Here is a 17,602-nt window from a genome sequence, read left to right as displayed (position 1 = left end):
TAATACAATATAGCCTTGCAGAGCAAGCACCATTAAGAACGAAAAAAGTTAAAAAAAAAAAAAAAAAATTTGCCCCTTGGGTAACTGAAAAAAAAAAAAAATAAAGACAACTCATGCAGCTTGGAGATAAAGCCTAGAAGTTAAAGCTACAAACCAGTTCTCAAACATCCTTTCAACAATATATGCAGTTAAGGAACCATAGCAAACAATGCATAAAACAGGACAAAAAAAGCTTGTATAGCAACACCCAAAATGTATCACCGAACAATCCAAAAAACTTCTGGAAATCAATAAATATATTTCTCAGTCCTGGAAAATCAACCCAAACCAGCACCCCCCCCCCCACCAATAACTCACAAAGCATTCCTTCACAGTTGAACTCACATTTTATAAATACAGTAACCTCCCTCTGCTACTCCACCAGCTTTTTCCCAGTTCAATCATTGGAGACGCAACAAACCTTCACGCACTCTAGTGCCAATATCTGCAATTAAAATATAATTAACCCTTAAGACAACCACTGCCCCTGACCAACTTCCACCTAAGTACCTCAGACTCACTGGAGATAACCTCACTTATCCTGTCTTGATTCTAATAAACCTGTCCATCCAAGGAAAATATGTCCCCACCTTATGGAAAAGATCCTACACAATACCCTTCCATAAGAACAGCTCATCAATCGAGCTCACAAACTATAGACCAGTTGCCATTCTGTTACCCTTATCCAAAATCTTGGAATCGCTGATATAATAAATCACAATACAAGTATGGGTTTTCTAACCTCAGTCCTATTTCTGGATCTGTCCAAGGCATTCAACAGAGTCAGTCATCAAATTCTCCTAACTAAACTGCCTTCGTATGGTCTATCAGTCTCCTCACATAAATGGATTCATAGTTACATTTCACTGCTTGGGACCTATTAGTGAAGTAAGATGATTTCTTCTCTTTCCTTCCTGTATTAGGTGGAGTCCAACAATGACCACTGTTTGTTCAACAGCCTAATCTCATAAGCCAAAGAGGCCACCATAGTGCAATATGCTAATGTTGCCAATATAATATGTGTAGCTAGGCACTGCTCATCCTCTAAACATCAGCACAGAAGTCCTGCTCCTCCATAGAAGCTTGGCTCAATAACTTACAGCTCTTCCTGCATCCAAAAAAAATGCTACTGTTCAGGCCCAGCTCCATGTCCTTCCAAAAGACTAGCTTTGGTTATCCAACAAGACCAGTATAAAACTGGCAACTCGCACCAAGTTACTAGTAGTTATTAGAGATCTCCACCTGAAGTTTTGCTCTCCACCTTCAGCAAGACGTAAAGAAGACACACCAAAAGCTAGGTTGCCTGTATAAAATTAAATGCTACCTTAATGATTCTGCCAGAGAAAATATATCCCATGCTTTTCTACTCCCCACCATATTGTACACGTCTCCAATCGTAACCAATCTCAACTCCTTTCTACCAGCCAAATTAGATCAATGCTACAATATAGCAGTCAAATTCTCAAACATCCAGCAATGCAGATCACATCACAACCTCTCTCTCTCAAACACCTAAACTGGCTTGAACTAAATATTTCTGTTATACTCACAATTAATTACAACATTCAAATTACTGCACAGCCGTGACAAATTTCCATCTTTTCACTCTGTCATTCAACATTACGCTACTAAGAGAGCTCTGCGCTGCAGTGACAAATCATTACTCTCCTTAATTTAACCTAACAACAAAGCATGATACTCCCTATATGCACATTGTATTGCTAATAGTTGGAGTACCATCCCACTCCCCTTAAGAACAAACAGTCTACAACCTGAAATACATTAAATGCCAGTTGAGGCAATGCCTGCTATATAATGGCTCCGCACCTGTATCATCTCTGGTTAAACTAGTACTAATATAGCTGTATGAATTTGTGCCATAACTCTCTGCTGTATACAACTTAGTGTACTTTTATCACAACAATATCGTCCTCTAACATATCATCTCCTTTATTGTCCTTGTGCTTCCTTCCCTCATTCTTTTCTTTGGGCTGCTCTAACTCTGTCTTATCTTCCTGTGTCAAAAATTTTAAACAAGTCTTTATAATGACAAATGTGAAGTCTATCAATGTATGCATACTGATGATATTGCACTGCATACACTTCCCTGTATTAAAAATAAATAAATATATATTTATATGCACACACACACACACACACACACACACACACACACACACACACACACGTACACAATGCATGTAATTGTTCTTTTTAGTTGAAACAACAGTGCAGAAAATGTCCATGATGTCTGTACAATGGGGCTTTTCAACTCGGGCCTCCACTAAAAAAGGACAATGCTCAGTTGGACTTTCCCAGTAAACAAATGCCGTTAAATAAATAAATAAATTAAATAAATAATGTTCCAGCCAGCTGTCTCCAGCTACTCTTATGGCATTTGGTTCCTCTTTGTCTGCTACAGCCTGGATACTTGGTCCTGCTGGTTATTTTCTTGCTGTACCTAAAAAAGAAAAAAGGTTACTTACCAGAGAGTCCTTGCCATTGTCACGGACTTTATCTGCCTCAGTCAACAGTGGGTGAACATACAGTGGTCTTTGGTTGTTCCTCAGACCACACAACTCTTCTGCTTCCTCTGTTGTAATACTTTCAGCCATCAAGAACTAGGGGTTATCCACATTTCCAGCTGTTCCAGTACCTGATATGGACTTTGGAGAACCATCTTCTCCACATCTGGTAGGCACTCTAGGAGATGCCTAGCTCCAGTCATAATGTAGTTTGACTAAATGATATTGACATTTTTCATTATTTAGATAACTTGCTTATATTTGCAGAGTCTTTATCCATATGCCAAGAGTCATTAACTCTGGTCATTTCTCTCTTGACTAATCTAGACCTTGTCACACAGGATTGTGTTTCTGGGCTGCCTTCAAGATACTTCTGTTCAAAAGACTATTTTGCTTCAAGAGAAGGTGGAATTTTTTCTGGAATCTTCCAACTCAAGTCAGTCTCAAACTTCTGCAGCAGAATTTCTCAGGATCCCAGGATTCATGGCTTCTATGATAGATTCCTCTAGCAAGGTCACACATGAGAAAGATGCAGTGGCTTCTAAAAAAGCCCATGGACCCAGCATTTGCATTCCCCGGATTATCAAATTCCAGCTTGGGGCTTTATAAAAAAAATAACTGCATTGGTGGAGACAACAAATTCAACTGAGTCCAGGTCTCCCCTTCAGTCTCCTCTGACCCCAAACCGATCTCTGACAACAGACATGTGAGATTTTTTTGGGGGGGGCAGTTTCTTTACGGATAAAAGTGCAAGGCATATGTGGTATCTTTGTGATGGACCAAAGCACATCGACATATGCTAGCTGTGATCCATGCCTTGAAGTCCTTCCATCACCGATTATTCCCAGGACCTCTTCAGGTGATTTAGACAATAACACATTCATGTGGTACATAAACAAGCAGTAAGGTACTAGGTCATACTTCTTATGCAGGTTGGCTGTGATGACTCTGCGAATTGCTCTTCAGCATTCCTTAACCTCCAAAGCATCTTATATTTCATCAGAGTAAAACGTAGTAGCAGACAAGCTGCAAGACGAGGACAGACTCTCACAAATGTAAATTGAAGAAATGGATCTTCCAGGAACTGATCCATTTGTGGGGAGCACCTCAAATGGATCTCTTTGCCTTTTTTCAAAACAGAAAATAAAAACATGTAAATTGGTCACTGTAGTGGAGTGGTGTTCTTGTTAGGCTCTCCAAACCCATACAAGGAGCGTGTCCTTGTCAGGGGTAACAAAAAGCAGAGAAAGTTGAGTCTTTAAGGTTCTTTGATGTTGGTGGTATCAAGAGTGGTAAATGACAGCAATCCATCTGATGTTTAAGCTATACTTCTAGCTATAACTTAAATACTAAGGTATTGTTAACCACTATAAGTAAAGTTACATGGAGATCTTTCTGTAGGTTTAAATCATCTAGTTCATTTCTTTGCATGCTTTCATTGTAAAAAAACTTTATCAAATAATAAATTTCTTAGTCTGCAGTGGTTTAAATCCTCTTTGGGGCGGGGGGAGTGTACCAGGTTATCCTGCATAATTGGTTAATGAGATGAGAAAATTTGTTGGTTAGAAAATGTACTTTGTATTGGAGGAGAAGAAACTTCCTTATTTAGAATTTAGAGACTGATTGGTGTGGTTGGTGTACTCCTGTGATCCCCTTTTCAGGAAGAATTTTATTTACAAGCAGAAAAAAACTCATTGAATAAAAACTTAAGTGTATGTGCCCACTTATTGTTGTTTTCACTTAGGAAGTCTAGGAAGAAAATGTGCATATTTGTTGCAGTGCCACTATCTAGAGATCAAATATGATCCAGGGAAGAAATAAAAGTTATTTGGAAGTCCTAGCCACGCTTTCACTTTTGAGAGGGAAGCTTCTTCAGATTACCGCTGATAAAAACAAATGTCCAAAATTCAAGAAAAAGCAAACTGTTAACATAATAAACACAATTTCAGTGTCTAAAGGTTTTTGTTTCTGTGTGTGTGTGTGTGTGTGTGTGTGTGTGTGTGTGTGTGTGTGTGGAGGTATTGCTGCTTTCTTATTTTCCCTTGGTCAGGGTGGAAGAATTAATCAAGGTGTCTGCAGAGCCTATTCATCTCATGCTTAATACCATCTACACGACTGTCTCTGTGCTTGACCCAGTTCTATGGGGGCTGTATTAATGTGCCCATTGTTATCCTGGGCACAGTAATTAGTAATCACTTTAAGTGTGTGTGCCCTACATTTACGGGGCTGTCTTATAATGGCACCTCCTGTCTGAAGATGTCCACCAAGACTCTGGCGAAATTAAGTACTGCATTTTTTGATCTTTTATGTTGTGTGACCTCTGGTGGATTGTAAGTTGTACTGTCACAAATCTTCATTTAATGAGCAACCACAGATAACTAAGCAAATTTTGCTCCAGGGCTTGTTGCAAGCAAGCTTGGAAAACAGATGCTTTTTCATTCGGTTGGAAAGGAATGTTCCTTTGTTTCCACTGATGTACATGGTAATTTTGAAAATTCAGGATACCCAAGAAGTCATTGTGGTAACCCACTTTGTGGGCATAGCCAGCATTTAATGTTCTTCATATTGATCATGGCTGCAGTAGTCTAAGCTATATGGGCTATATTCTGCGAGCATGTAACAGACAGACAGCTTCCAAAGCTTCAGGGCACAATCCATGTGCCCAAACCATTAGTCAGCTCAAGCTGTGAGCTGACTAAAAAGATGGGCTTGGATGTCAGTCCCTTCAGAGCTTTCCTGACGCTGAAGTGTATGCTCCTCTGAGGCTCTCGAGGATTGATGGTTGACTCGTGCTATTCCTTTGCTGGGCAGATAATCCTATTCGGGGAAAAAAAAACAAATGTATGTTTGACAACACTTTCCTGTAATTATTTTAAAGCTAGTTTATGTTTTAATGGAGCACTATTTTTTCCATTATTTTAAGAGTTATATAAAGTATTAAAAAATGTATTTTGTTGTGGAAAAGTTGTGTTAATTGTACATGGCCTTCTATTCCTGTATTGTAGTATTCATAACATAAGGGAGATTCTGCCTAGGCAACCGAAATGTCCAGCCAGTATACCAAAGACTTAAGCTACTGCAAGGTTCGTGCAACATTGCGCATAATGTAGCCAAGCATCGGCCATAAAAGTGAAGTGATGCCTGCACATACCTGCCTCGAACTTCTCTGCCACCAGTTCGAACGACAGTGTCCAGCCATCCGTCTGATCAATTAAAGTTTCTCTTCTATTCTGATAAGTGCCCTGTTGGAGAAATTCTTTTATGATTTTGCTACTGCATGCTTTTTGGAGGTTAATATCATCTAAGAAGAGCAAATGCCATTGTGGAAGACAGATTCCACATACACACAACCACGATCAGTGTCTTTTTTTTTTGTTTAGGGTCTGATCACGACTACAAGACCTGTGTCATCTGTCAGGCATTCATCCCTAAACCTTTGTGCAGTCATCTGTCTGCCCTTAACATTTACTTAGAAAATCAGATACTGAAGAGGTTAGTGTTAGGTATGGAAGGTACTGCTGGTCTGTCAGATGAACCTCTGAAGAAAAAGTTTAAAAAGGTAAGGCCTGAATCTTCGGCTGCAATTCTGATCCTGGACATCCCTCTTGTGGCTAGTGAAGGCCCAGTAGCTCGTATGGTGTCTGGTCCTCTTCCTCATACTGGTACTGATCTTGAAGATGCTAGGGAGGGTTCCTATAGCACGTCTGTAGAGGTATTGCAGATGCCCAGTTCAGATGGTATGGGAGAACCATGGCTCACCCCTACCAGTATTCCACATAGTACATCTCCTGCCCCTTCCATCGAGCTTTTGCTGATGTCCATTCCAGAGTTCAGGCCTACGTTGGCCCTTCTTTCTTAGTCTAGAGTAGCCCTTTCTTTCAAGAGAAAACAAACACAAAAGCAGTTGTTTTCCAGTCAGGAGCCTTCCCCTAACCGGCAAGCTTTTTCTCAGGCGATTTTGAATGCTTTCCTGGCACTTAGGCTTTCTACTTTGCCACTTACTACACCAGCATCTCCTAGGTCCCCCCCCTCCATCTGCTGAACTAGAGGTGTCTCAGGACGATTAATCCTTTTCAGATGAATCCCTAGCTTATTCCACTCAAACCGACTCTACCCTGGAATATGCCTCTCCTGAAGTGGATTCCAATTGTGGGGATTCACCTGCAGAGGATATTGCCTTTGGGAAAACCATTTCCAAAATAAGAGACTTTTTTCAAATGGGAGAGCTCACAAGTCTCTGAGGTACAAAAGAGATATTATGACTTCTTTCAAATAGACTCCCATGCTCCTTCAGCCATCCCGCCTGTCTTGATTGCCTTTCAAGATGTCTTCATTGCTGCATCTAAACACCCTGATTCTCAAACTCCTGCTTCCAAAAGACTAGACTGGTTCTATAAGGTTCCTTAGGACAGTACTTGCATAAATGCCCTCTTGCAGACTCCGCTGTTATCTCTGCTGATAAAACTTCCAAATTACTGCCCTCCTCCAATCTCTACCCATCTGATAAAGACAGCAAAATGATGGAGAGAATTGGAAAAAAGGTCTGCACCTCTTCCACTCTGGCCTTTAGGGCCATCAACTATCAGACACATGTCCAAGTATGTTCTGGCTGCTCCTTCACAGGCATCCAAATTGCTGACATATCTCCCAGACTCTGCAGCAAAAACCCAGCACTCTCTTCTCTTAGAGCTTTCATCCCAGGTTACTGGACATTCCATTAAATGCAGCTATGATGCAGCAGAGGTGTCTGCAATATCAGCAGCATCTGGTTCTGTTCTCAGGAGATATTCCTGGTTAAGAATGCAGCCTTTGCCTGACGATTTCAAAGCAAGGATCTTGGATGCACTTTTGGATTATACTGCCATGTTTGGTTCAAATGCTGCAGCCTTCTTCAAATCCCTTCAAGAGAAAGGAGGAGCTAAAACATATTTTTGTCTCGCCAGTTCCTAAATATCATAGTAACCACCTCTCTAGAGCTAATATTGTAAGGAGAAAGATCTGTACTCCTTCCCAATGACACAAGAAGACCACACGTATCCTATGTCCCAGTCTTTCTCTGCTCAGAAGACCCCCTTTCTAGACAAGCCAGGTAGTCTGTGACTACCTGGAAACACTTTCAGAAATTCTCCTTTCCCACCTCCTTTCTCCTTTCCTCTGAAGTTGGACAAGCATTACCACAGACAAATGGGTCCTGTCTATTGTACAAACTGGTTACTACATGACTTGGAAAACCATTCCAAAAAGCACAAGGAACCATACAGGTTGGTCCTGCTTCGGAAAGGGGAAAAGGGTTCTATACCAGAATGTTCCTAGTTCTCAGGAAAGATGGCCCTTGGAGACCAATTTTAGACTTGTCCCAACTAAGTTTATCCCTTCATGTACCCTCCTTCAGGATGCTTACCCTGCCGACTTTTCCCACTTTTGCTACCTCAAGCTTACCTGGTCTCCTTAGACATGAAGGATACATACCTTCACATTCCCACCCATCCTGTCTTCAAGAAATTCTTATGTTTTTCTGTTGTTTCCTCTCATTTTCAGTTCTGTGCTTTGCCCTTTGGACTGTCTATGGCTCCAAGGGTATTCACAAATTGCTTGGCTGCTATCATTGCCTTTTGCATACTCCAAGGAATTCTCATTTACTATTATATGGACAACCTGCTAATTCAAGCAGAAAGTCCAGTCACTTTGCAACAGAACCTTCAAACCTATAATTTCCTTACTCCTCAGTTTGGGATTCACCTTTAACTACAGCAAGTCTTCCCTGAGCCCCTCGCAGGGCCAGGTTTTCTGAGGTTGTAGGATAAAGATGGACGTTATGATGGCCTTCCTACCGTCATTAAAGATGCAGTCTTCGCAGACTTGCTTCCTACAGTTGCTTCTGCTGCCCTGTCTGACTACCAGGGAATACCTCAGGATGCTAGGGTTCATGGCTTTGGTTATACCAATGCTACAGCTAGCAAGGCTTCACATTTGAAAATTCCATTGGTACTTGAAAACAATTTGGTCACTGCATTCTCATCCTTTAGAATGTGTCCTTCCACTTCTACCTTGCCTAAAAAAGGAATTGCTTTGGTGGATTCAACAAATTTCCCTGAACCCAGGACTTCCTTTGCAGCCACTCCCTCCAGTTCAAGAAATGTTCACAGATGCTTCATATTTGGGGTGGGGGGTGGGGGGGGGCAACTGTGGGAAACCTTAAAGTACAAGGTCTGTAGTCTCCCTTCATAAGGAAGCAACCCATCAGTATCAAAGAGATGAGGGCTCTGATTCTGGCCCTTCAAGCCTTCAAAATATCTCTTCTTCCAGGTCCATTGAAGCTGTTCACAGATAACACTGCTGTTCTCTGGTATGTGAACAAGCAAGGAGGAGCAAAATCTTTAATACTTTGCAGATTAGCAATCCAAGCCTGGGAGATTGCTCTTCAAGCAAAGGTAACTTTGATAGCTCTTTACATTCTGTCAACTCAAAATGTTCAGCCAGACATACTGAACAGATCCATGACACATGCCCACGAATGGATGATCCACAGGGATGTGTTTCTGAACATTCCTCACCAGTGGGGTACTCCTCAAATAGATCTCTTTGCCTCCCCAATGAGCAGACAACTTCCAAAATTCTGTGCCAGAATCCCTCATCCTCTGCATTTTCACGGAAGGGTTGTTTCTCTATGCATCCCTCCTCTTCCCCCTAATTCAGAAGGCCCTTCTGAGAATTCAAAAGGACAAACCAGAAATCTTGTTGGTGACCCCCTTTTGGCAAAGACAGCATTGGTTCCCTCCTCTGCAGTTAGCCAAGGGCAGTCATCACAAGCTACCTCACAGGGTGGATCTACTCAGACAAGGGATCTCTTCTTCACCCACATTTGTCAGCACTGAACCAGACCTCATGGGTGGTAGGCTTCTGATTCCTTTCAGACACTTTTTTTTCTGAGGACATGCTTCTTGTTCTGCAGGAGGCCAGGAAACCTACTACAAGGAGATTCTACTTGTCCAAATGGAAGAGTTTCTCCATCTGGTGTCTTAGTAAGAGACTAGATCCATTTTCAATGGATGTTCTTCTAGTCTGATGTTCCTCTAGTCCTTTCTTACTTGTATGAATTGCTCAAGGCTGAACTGACTTATTTTTCATTTAAAGCCCATCTGTCAGCCATTTCTGCATGTCTGCCTTTGTCTCCCCCCCCTTAGCTTCTAGATTAGAGGTCAAACTTTTCTTAAAATGTGTCATACACATCAGGCCACCCAGGAAACCTGTTCCACCTCCTTGGGACTTAAATTTTGTTTTGGAAAAACTGACCCAAGCCCCCTTTGAACCTGCTGCTTCTTTCCTAAACGTTTGCACTTGGAAGACTGCTTTATTGGTAGCCATTACTTCTTCTAGGTGGGTTTCAGAACTCCAAGCATTAATGGCTTCCCAACCTGTTCTAATTTTTCACAAGGATAGGGTATCCCTTCATATACCAATCCTTCCTTTGTGCCTAAAGTGGTCAATGACTTGTCCCTTAATCTGTTAGTCTTACCCACCTTTTTCCCTTCACTTGGAAGCTCCAGAGGTAGCATGCTGCACACATTATATGTACACAGGCAGCTCAGATTTTATCTGGACAAGACCAAATCCATTAGAAAATATGAGCAGTTTATTTTTTTTCATCCTAGGGTGTTGGGAAACCCTGTTTCTAAACAGACTATTTCTAGTTGGATTTCTAAGGCTATCACTTTTTGCTGTCTCTCTTGAGGGGGGGGGGACTGTCTTCCTCTGTTAAAGCCTATTCCACCAGAGCCGTGGCTTCCTCTGGAGCCTTCTTTAAAGGACTGGACACTACTTCTGTCCTTGAAGCAGCTACTTGGTCCTCTGTCCATACATTTGTAAAACACTACAAACTGGATTCTATTTCTAGATCCAGAGCAAGGTTTGCTAGAGCAGTGCTGCATGGCTTTGTGGAGACTTCTTGTGCTCCTACCTCCCCCTTCTCTCTCATGAGCTTTGGTATTCTCCCTCGTGTTTTGAATACTGCAGCACAGGAATAGGAGGACATAAAATAGTTGTGTAAAATCGTGCCATAACCATAGATGTCCTTCTCTTCCATGTTGCAGTATTCTGTCCTACCCTGTTTCCCCCTTGGTTCATGCTGTTCCTTGGATTTTCTTTTGCCTTCTATTCTTGGGCTGATGTTCTGACTGGGGCATTCAGTTCTGAGGATGGTACATGCAGATGCCACTTTGATGGCTGACGCTTGGCTGCATTATGTGCAACATCACACATACCTTGCAGTAGCTTAAGTCTTTAGTATACTGGCCAGACGTTCAGGTTGCCTAGGTGGAATCTCCCTCATGTTATGAATACTGGAACATGGAAGAGAAGGACATCTATGGTTATGGTAAGATTGTACACAACTATTCTTTTTTCAGGGCTGGCAGTGTGTTTAAAGTACTTTTTTTCTGTGAAAAAATGACTTTTAAAAACTCTTCCATTTTGCCAGCTTTTGCTACATGTTTTCCCTGGGATGAATATGCTTCACCTCAAAAAATCTAGATCCGTCAGAGCCACAAGGGCGGGAGACTTAAACCTCGACACGGCTATTAATAGGACGTGCTGGAGGGATAGATTAATCACCCAAAGACTCCCTATGCTGTGGAATAAAATCCCGGTATATGTGAGGCAGAGCACCTCGCTGGCCTTGTTCAAGAGAAATCTTGACCAATGGATGGGAGATCGCAGATATACCCCAGGGATTACCTCAGTGTCACTGCTCAACAGAGGCACAGCAGAATAATGGGTATAGTTCCCCATACTAAAGGGGTGGCGTAAGCCACAAAACTATTGGGCTAGGCTTGTAAATGCCCTCGGGCAGATAGCCTAGTATGAACCTATGAACCTATGAACCTAAGAGGCAGCTTTTTCAGCTTGACCATGGGACCAACTGTCTGTCCCATGATCGGGCCTTCTTCCAACCACAAAAAGAAAAAAAAAATAAGCAAACAAACCCGTGCCACTACAGCAGACTAGCAATTTGCCTCAGCCACAGGTTGGTGATTCTACTGTGGCCATTAGCTATACCACAGACTACTCTTTGTTTTTTTATCCCAGATTCTTCTGGTGTAGCACCTACAGCTACTATGAACATGGGGATTGGCCAAGCTGTGGCTGTAGGGGTCCCCTCAGTGGTCAAGGAAGAGCCACTCTTGTTCGTCATGAGAGAGGGAACAGGAAAAGCTTCCCTCTTTTTTCAGAATGTTGTTGCCATTAATACCACTGTTAGACCCATGTTTCCTGTCAGAAAGAAACAGAAAACTAAACGTGTCTGTTCCTCCTCAAATTTCCTTGGACTGGAATAATTTACTGGGTCTGACTCAGGCTACAATTCATGGTATTGATCCTTCTTATAGAATAGTTTTTAGTAAAAGAGTGAGTACTTCTTCCTGAAGAGATTCAAGATTCTGTATTTGCACAGAATGACTGAAGGACAGATGAGATGCATGATTTTCTCTTTAGATTTCTGATTCAGACTCAAAGGAGAGTTCAGTATCTGATTGTTCCTGTGGGGGTTTACCTTTCTCTGAGCCTATTCTCAGAATGGTCCACTGTTTTCAATGGGAGAACACTGAGGTTTCTCAGCCCCTTGGGAAATACTACAAGTTGTTGCAGAAGGAATTTCCAGAACCTTCACCCAATACTCCAGTTCTGCCGGCTTCGGAGGATGTGCATATTACTGCCTCCAGTTTTTTCCAGTAGTTATCTAGCTAACCCTAAAAAGGCATACAAGATGTATAAAGTTCCTTAATCTTTTTAGGTTTATTTACACTGTTCCCAAACCTTACCCAGCAGTATGGCTTTAGTTAAGCTTACTACTTCTTAAACATTTAGTTAATTCCAATATTACTTTTTCTAGTAAGAATGGGAAGATTGAGAGGTATGAGGAAAAGTGCATGCTTCTACAACTATGATTTTCAAACTTTGAATTGTCAGGCTTGTACATTAAGGTTTGTTGTAATTGTAAAATTGAGAAATGTTTTGTCTGCATTTCCTCTTGAGAAGAAAAATGTGCTTTAATTAATTCAGTTTGTTCGATTTGTACAAGTCACTACTCATTGTTTGCAGTGTGTGTACATGATTCAGTTGATACTTTTTCATTTGCAATGAGTACTGGCCCCTGGGTTCAGGAGTTTTGCCAGGCTGTGTTCTCAGAACTCCCAGATGGTAAAAATGAGACCTTAAATTCTCCTTTGGATAGCGATTTAGTTTTTGGTGCTTCTACTGCAGACATGAGCAGAAAGGGTAAGGAAAGAGATAAGTGGATACAGGAAGTATCTAAGATTTTTCATCCCTCTTTTTCCAAAATTTCTAAGGTATTCTGTAAGCACTCATCCAGTTTTGGCAAAGAAACAAACGATAATAAATCACTTCAGCAAAATGCAGGTGAAGAGTTGTTTAAGAAGAAATGGCAAAGGGGGGATTCCAAAAAATTGAGGAGCCCCTCAAAACCAAGGACAGTCCAACATTGAAAATTACTTTTTAAGGGACCTCATTCCACCTTCCACACTGGCAGCCCATTTTACTTTCCAGAGAGTCTGAATCTCAATTTTTCTGTTTCTCAACTGATATCAGACAAATGGATTCTGAAGATCATTCATTAAGGTTATAGATGGCAGTGGGAGGAAATTCCTCCTTTACGGGGGTGGAATCCCTCATGCACCAGACCAGATTCTATTTTCCACCTCTCACCCATCACATGCTGTCCCACTGAATGACAGAACCAGTTCCTCCTTCCCAGGTGGTAAGAGGTTTCTATTCAAGGGTGTTTTTAGTGCCAAAGAAGAAAATGCTTGGTGAACCAGTTCTGGATCTTTCTTTCCTTAACCTGTTTGCCATAGTCCCCAAATTCAAAATGCTGTCACTTCACAATCTGTTCTCTCTTCTTCCTCATTCAAGCTTCTTAGAAACACTTGATTTAAAGTGTGCTTATCACCATATACCAGCTCATCCAGACTTCAGAAGTTTCTCAAGGTTCTGTGTGTCTGGAGCACATTATCATTTCCCTGCCTTACCCTTTGAACACTTACACAGGCTGGGATTCCAAGAGAACATTCAAAAATATTTTTTGACTCTTCCACACAGGATTATGTTCCTGGGGTATCAATTCAAAGAGCTGTTCTTCCACAGGAAAAAAATAATTATATTTCTGATGCTTTCCACTCAGACTTCAGTCATTGCATGGGGAATACTTCAGGAGTTTGGGTCTCATGGCATCTATAGATGTTCTTTGTGTTTCACTGTTGCAGTCATTACATTCAGGTTATTCTGCTGGCAGGTTGCCCTCAGTCGGCCTGAATTCCAAAGTCTTGGGTCCTACGTCGGTCGCTGTCGCCTCTTCCCTGATGTCAGGTCGTAAGTGTACACAACTGTACTTTCTCATGATACCTCTGGCAAAACTCCATAGGAGAGAGATACTATGGTATTACTATGGTATCTGAAGTCTCTTTCATCTCAGCACCAACATCGCTTGTCTTTTCAAATACCAGTGTTGGAGTTTGCCAGAAGGCAAATCATTTAGTGGAGATAGCATATATTCTTGGACCCTAGTGCCCCTGTCTTCCTCCGTGTTCCAAAGCATTCACTCATTCCTCGGACTTTGCTTCTGGAGCAGTTACAAGATAGTGAAAAATGCAAAGTGTGTGTGTGTGTGTGTGTGTGTGTGTGTGTGTGTGTGTGTGTGTGTGTGTGTGTGTGTGTGTGTGTGTGTGACTTCAAGGACAGATGCAAGCACATAAATATAAAAGATGCTTGCTCTGATCAAGGTATTCAACTCTTTGAACCATCTTTGGTCTCGGGGAACTTTTCAAGTTGTTAAAAACAATACCACAGTCATGGTCATTCAGCAAACAAGGAGAAACAAGTCATACCCCCAATGCAGACTAGCCTTGTTAGTTTAGGTTATAGCTTCATAATGGTCTCACTCTACAGACATCATGCATTCCGTCAGAGCAAAATTGTGTAGCAGACCAGTTGAGTAGGACAAGGGTAGACCCTTACGAATGGAAACTAGATCAGGGGGTCTGCCAAGATTTACTCCATCTGTTGGGAATTCCTCAAGTAGACATTTTTGCCTCCTGTCTGAATAATCAGATGGCAAGATTCTGCTCAAGGACTTCATGCAAGAAGCCGTGGAAGATGTGCCTTTTCTTTACCATGGACAGAAATGTTCCTCTATGCTTTTCCACGGATATCCATGGTACATTTGAAGATTCAGAAGGAATCCCCCAAAGTCATTGCAGTGACTATCTTCTCACCCAGGCAGCAGTGGTTCTCCCTTCTTTGGAAATGTTCAGGTGCAATTACCAGAAGCTTCCTCACAGACTATATCTACTGCCACAAAGTCAGGGGGTTTTGGTACATCCCAACCCCGTTCATCTTCAGTTGACTACCTGAGTGATAGGGTCATAATTCCCTTCAAGCACCTGTTTACTTAGGGCATGCAGGTAGTAATAGAGGCAAGAACGCTTATTACTGGAAAATCCTATATCAGTAAATGGAAGAGGTTTTCTAGTTGGTTCAGACAACATAAGTAGCACCCGTTCAGGGCTAGTTTTTCTCTGGTTTTACAGTATTTGTGTGAGTTGCATTCTATGGCCTTTTTCTCCTCCCTCAAGGTTTCTTTATTGGCCATTTCAGCATGCCTGCCCTTGGACCCTCCTCTTTCAGTGCATGTGTCTATATGTTTTTGAAATGGATTTTGCATAAAAGGCCTCCTAGAAAACAAGTGGCTCCTTCTTGGGATCTTAGCTTTATGTTACAGAAGCTAACAATTGCTCCATTTGAACCAGCTAACCTGGCTGACTTAGATGTCACTAACATGGAAAATGGCGTTACTGGTTGCACCAATCTCTGCACGAAGAATAACTATTGGGGTTGCAAGCTCTTATTGTGAGTCAACCTTACTTCATTTTACAAAAGGAAAGTGCTTCTTTGAGATCTAATTAAGTGGTTTTCAACCTTTTTACAAGTGGGGACCAGTGAAAATAGAATTATTTTGGGGACTGCTAAGGCAGAAATAAAAACTATTATTTATAAGTAACCAGTTAAAACAATTGCTCTTTGAACATAGTATGTCAAAGGATATGAAGTCTGAACAGTCTTTTTTATGAGGAATAGACCAAAAATATGGGGCAAAAATCTGGACTGTTAAGAGGTATGCTACCTACCCACCTCTTACACACACACACACACACACACACACACACACACACACACACACACACACACACACACACACACACACACACACACACACACACACACACACACACACATCCCTACTCATAGCTCTCAGTCGAAAAGGGAATCCCATCAGAATTAGGGACAGTTTTCATGTATTAGTATTATTAACTTGAGGCATTGACAAAATAACAAAACATGAGTGAATATGTGTTTTTCTAAAGTAAAAGTAATCTTTTTCTCCAAAATTCACCACTTTTATATAGAGTTGAGTGACAGAGCTAAAATTTCAGTCAAAATCAGGGATGTCCCAGAAAACCAGGGAGAGTTAAGAGGTATGTGCCTACCACCCTCTTACACACACAAACACATACACCTCCCTTTTAAACACACAAACTCACCATACAACTCAACCTCTTAGCATGAAAAATCTGGGCAGTGGCAAAAATAATGGTGGAACAAACTTTAAATATTTCTCTCACAAACTTATAAAGTTGCTAGAATAAATTGTATTGTTATCTTGAATTTTCTGAAGGATATGAAGTCTGAGACTCAAATACTTGTCATTATTTCATGATTTCTGTCCTCACAGATTTTCCACAATAAACCCCAAAACCACAAATTTTATGAGGAACCGACTAAAAACATGATTGAAAAAATTTGGAGAGTTGAGAGACACCTCCTTCTCTTTTTTTACTTAAACACACACATACCTACTTCTTACACACACACATAACAACCTACCCGCCGACTTCTTACATACACACACACGCAAACCTACCTCTCACTTGCCCAGTCATGGTGTGCATTTCAAACCTCTTCTGGCATTCAAATTCCACATGCGAGGAAGATGAGTACATAAGCAGCAAGTAGTACACACCTGTCGCGTCTGTGCTTCCGGAAGCAAACAGCGTTCTTAAAGAAGAACACCCTTACAAATACATTTTTTTAATTAAAAAATAAGTCTCCCAGCCAGTGGGCCCTAGTCTTTCATGGACTGGCCGGAAAATTCTACCTTACCAGATGTTGAAAAACACTGATCTAATCCTTCTTTTATGCCTAAAGTTGTATCCAAGTTTACTTGAAGCCAAATTATCCATCTCCCCATTTTCTTTCCTGAGCCTTAAAAGGAAGGAGAAGGGGTACTCTGTACTTCAGATGTCCACAGACAACTCTGGTGCTATATTGACAGAACTAAAGCTTTCAGATCTTCATATCAATTGTTCATCTCTTGTGAAAGTAAGAAGAGGGGACAATATTTGTCAAAGCAGACCATTTCCAAATGATTGCCTAAAGCTATTACCTCTTTTTATACTTACCACAACAACTCTCTTCCATGCAGGTTCAAGGCTCACTCTACCTGGACCCTAGTCTTCATCTATAGTTTTTTGGAAAGAGATGGATTCTAGAAGTATTCTAGAGTAGCAGTTTGGTCCTCTGTTCATACTTTTGCAAAGCACTATAAGCTTGATACCTTCTCTAGGTCTTGATCAGGCTTTGATAGGACCATTGTTCAGGGGCTCCTGGACCCTTCTCCTTCCACCTGTCAAAGTTTGTAAGCTATGGTTATCTACATATGTAGCTTGGGCTACTACAGCAGTGATAATATGAAGAACATAGAGCACTTGTGTAAGTAAACATGCCGTAACAGATGTTCAAATGAACAATGTTACTATAGCCGTTCCCTCCCTCCCAACATCATTCAGTTTGTTTTAGTCTTACCCACTCTGTTGGCGTGAAAGCTCTGAAAAGCTTGGCTCACAAACCTGTCTTATTAGTCAGCTCAAGCTGACTGTTTGTGCACATGAAATGTTCCCTGAAGCTTTGGA

At 41.4% G+C, this 17,602-nt stretch overlaps 1 protein-coding gene across 4 annotated transcripts in view; it reads left to right on the top strand.

The window, feature by feature from the left end:
• The window catches only part of MVB12B (multivesicular body subunit 12B), a 1,443,639-nt gene that overhangs the window by 935,609 nt on the left and 490,428 nt on the right, over window positions 1–17,602 (top strand). The window contains exon 9 of one of the 4 annotated variants that reach the window (XM_044058228.1): window positions 2,892–4,211. The exons of the other annotated variants lie outside the window; for them this stretch is intronic. Coding sequence (XP_043914163.1) covers window positions 2,892–3,073 — 182 coding nt within the window. The 3' untranslated portion in view covers window positions 3,074–4,211. Of the gene's footprint in view, window positions 1–2,891; window positions 4,212–17,602 lie in introns of those variants that run through there. 4 annotated transcript variants of the gene reach the window in all.

Source organism: Protopterus annectens, chromosome 16.part0 (genome assembly GCF_019279795.1).
Source record: "Protopterus annectens isolate FY-2018-M chromosome 16.part0, PAN1.0, whole genome shotgun sequence".
Taxonomy (NCBI): Eukaryota; Metazoa; Chordata; order Ceratodontiformes; family Protopteridae; genus Protopterus; species Protopterus annectens.
This window is presented reverse-complemented; position numbering and strand designations above follow the sequence as displayed.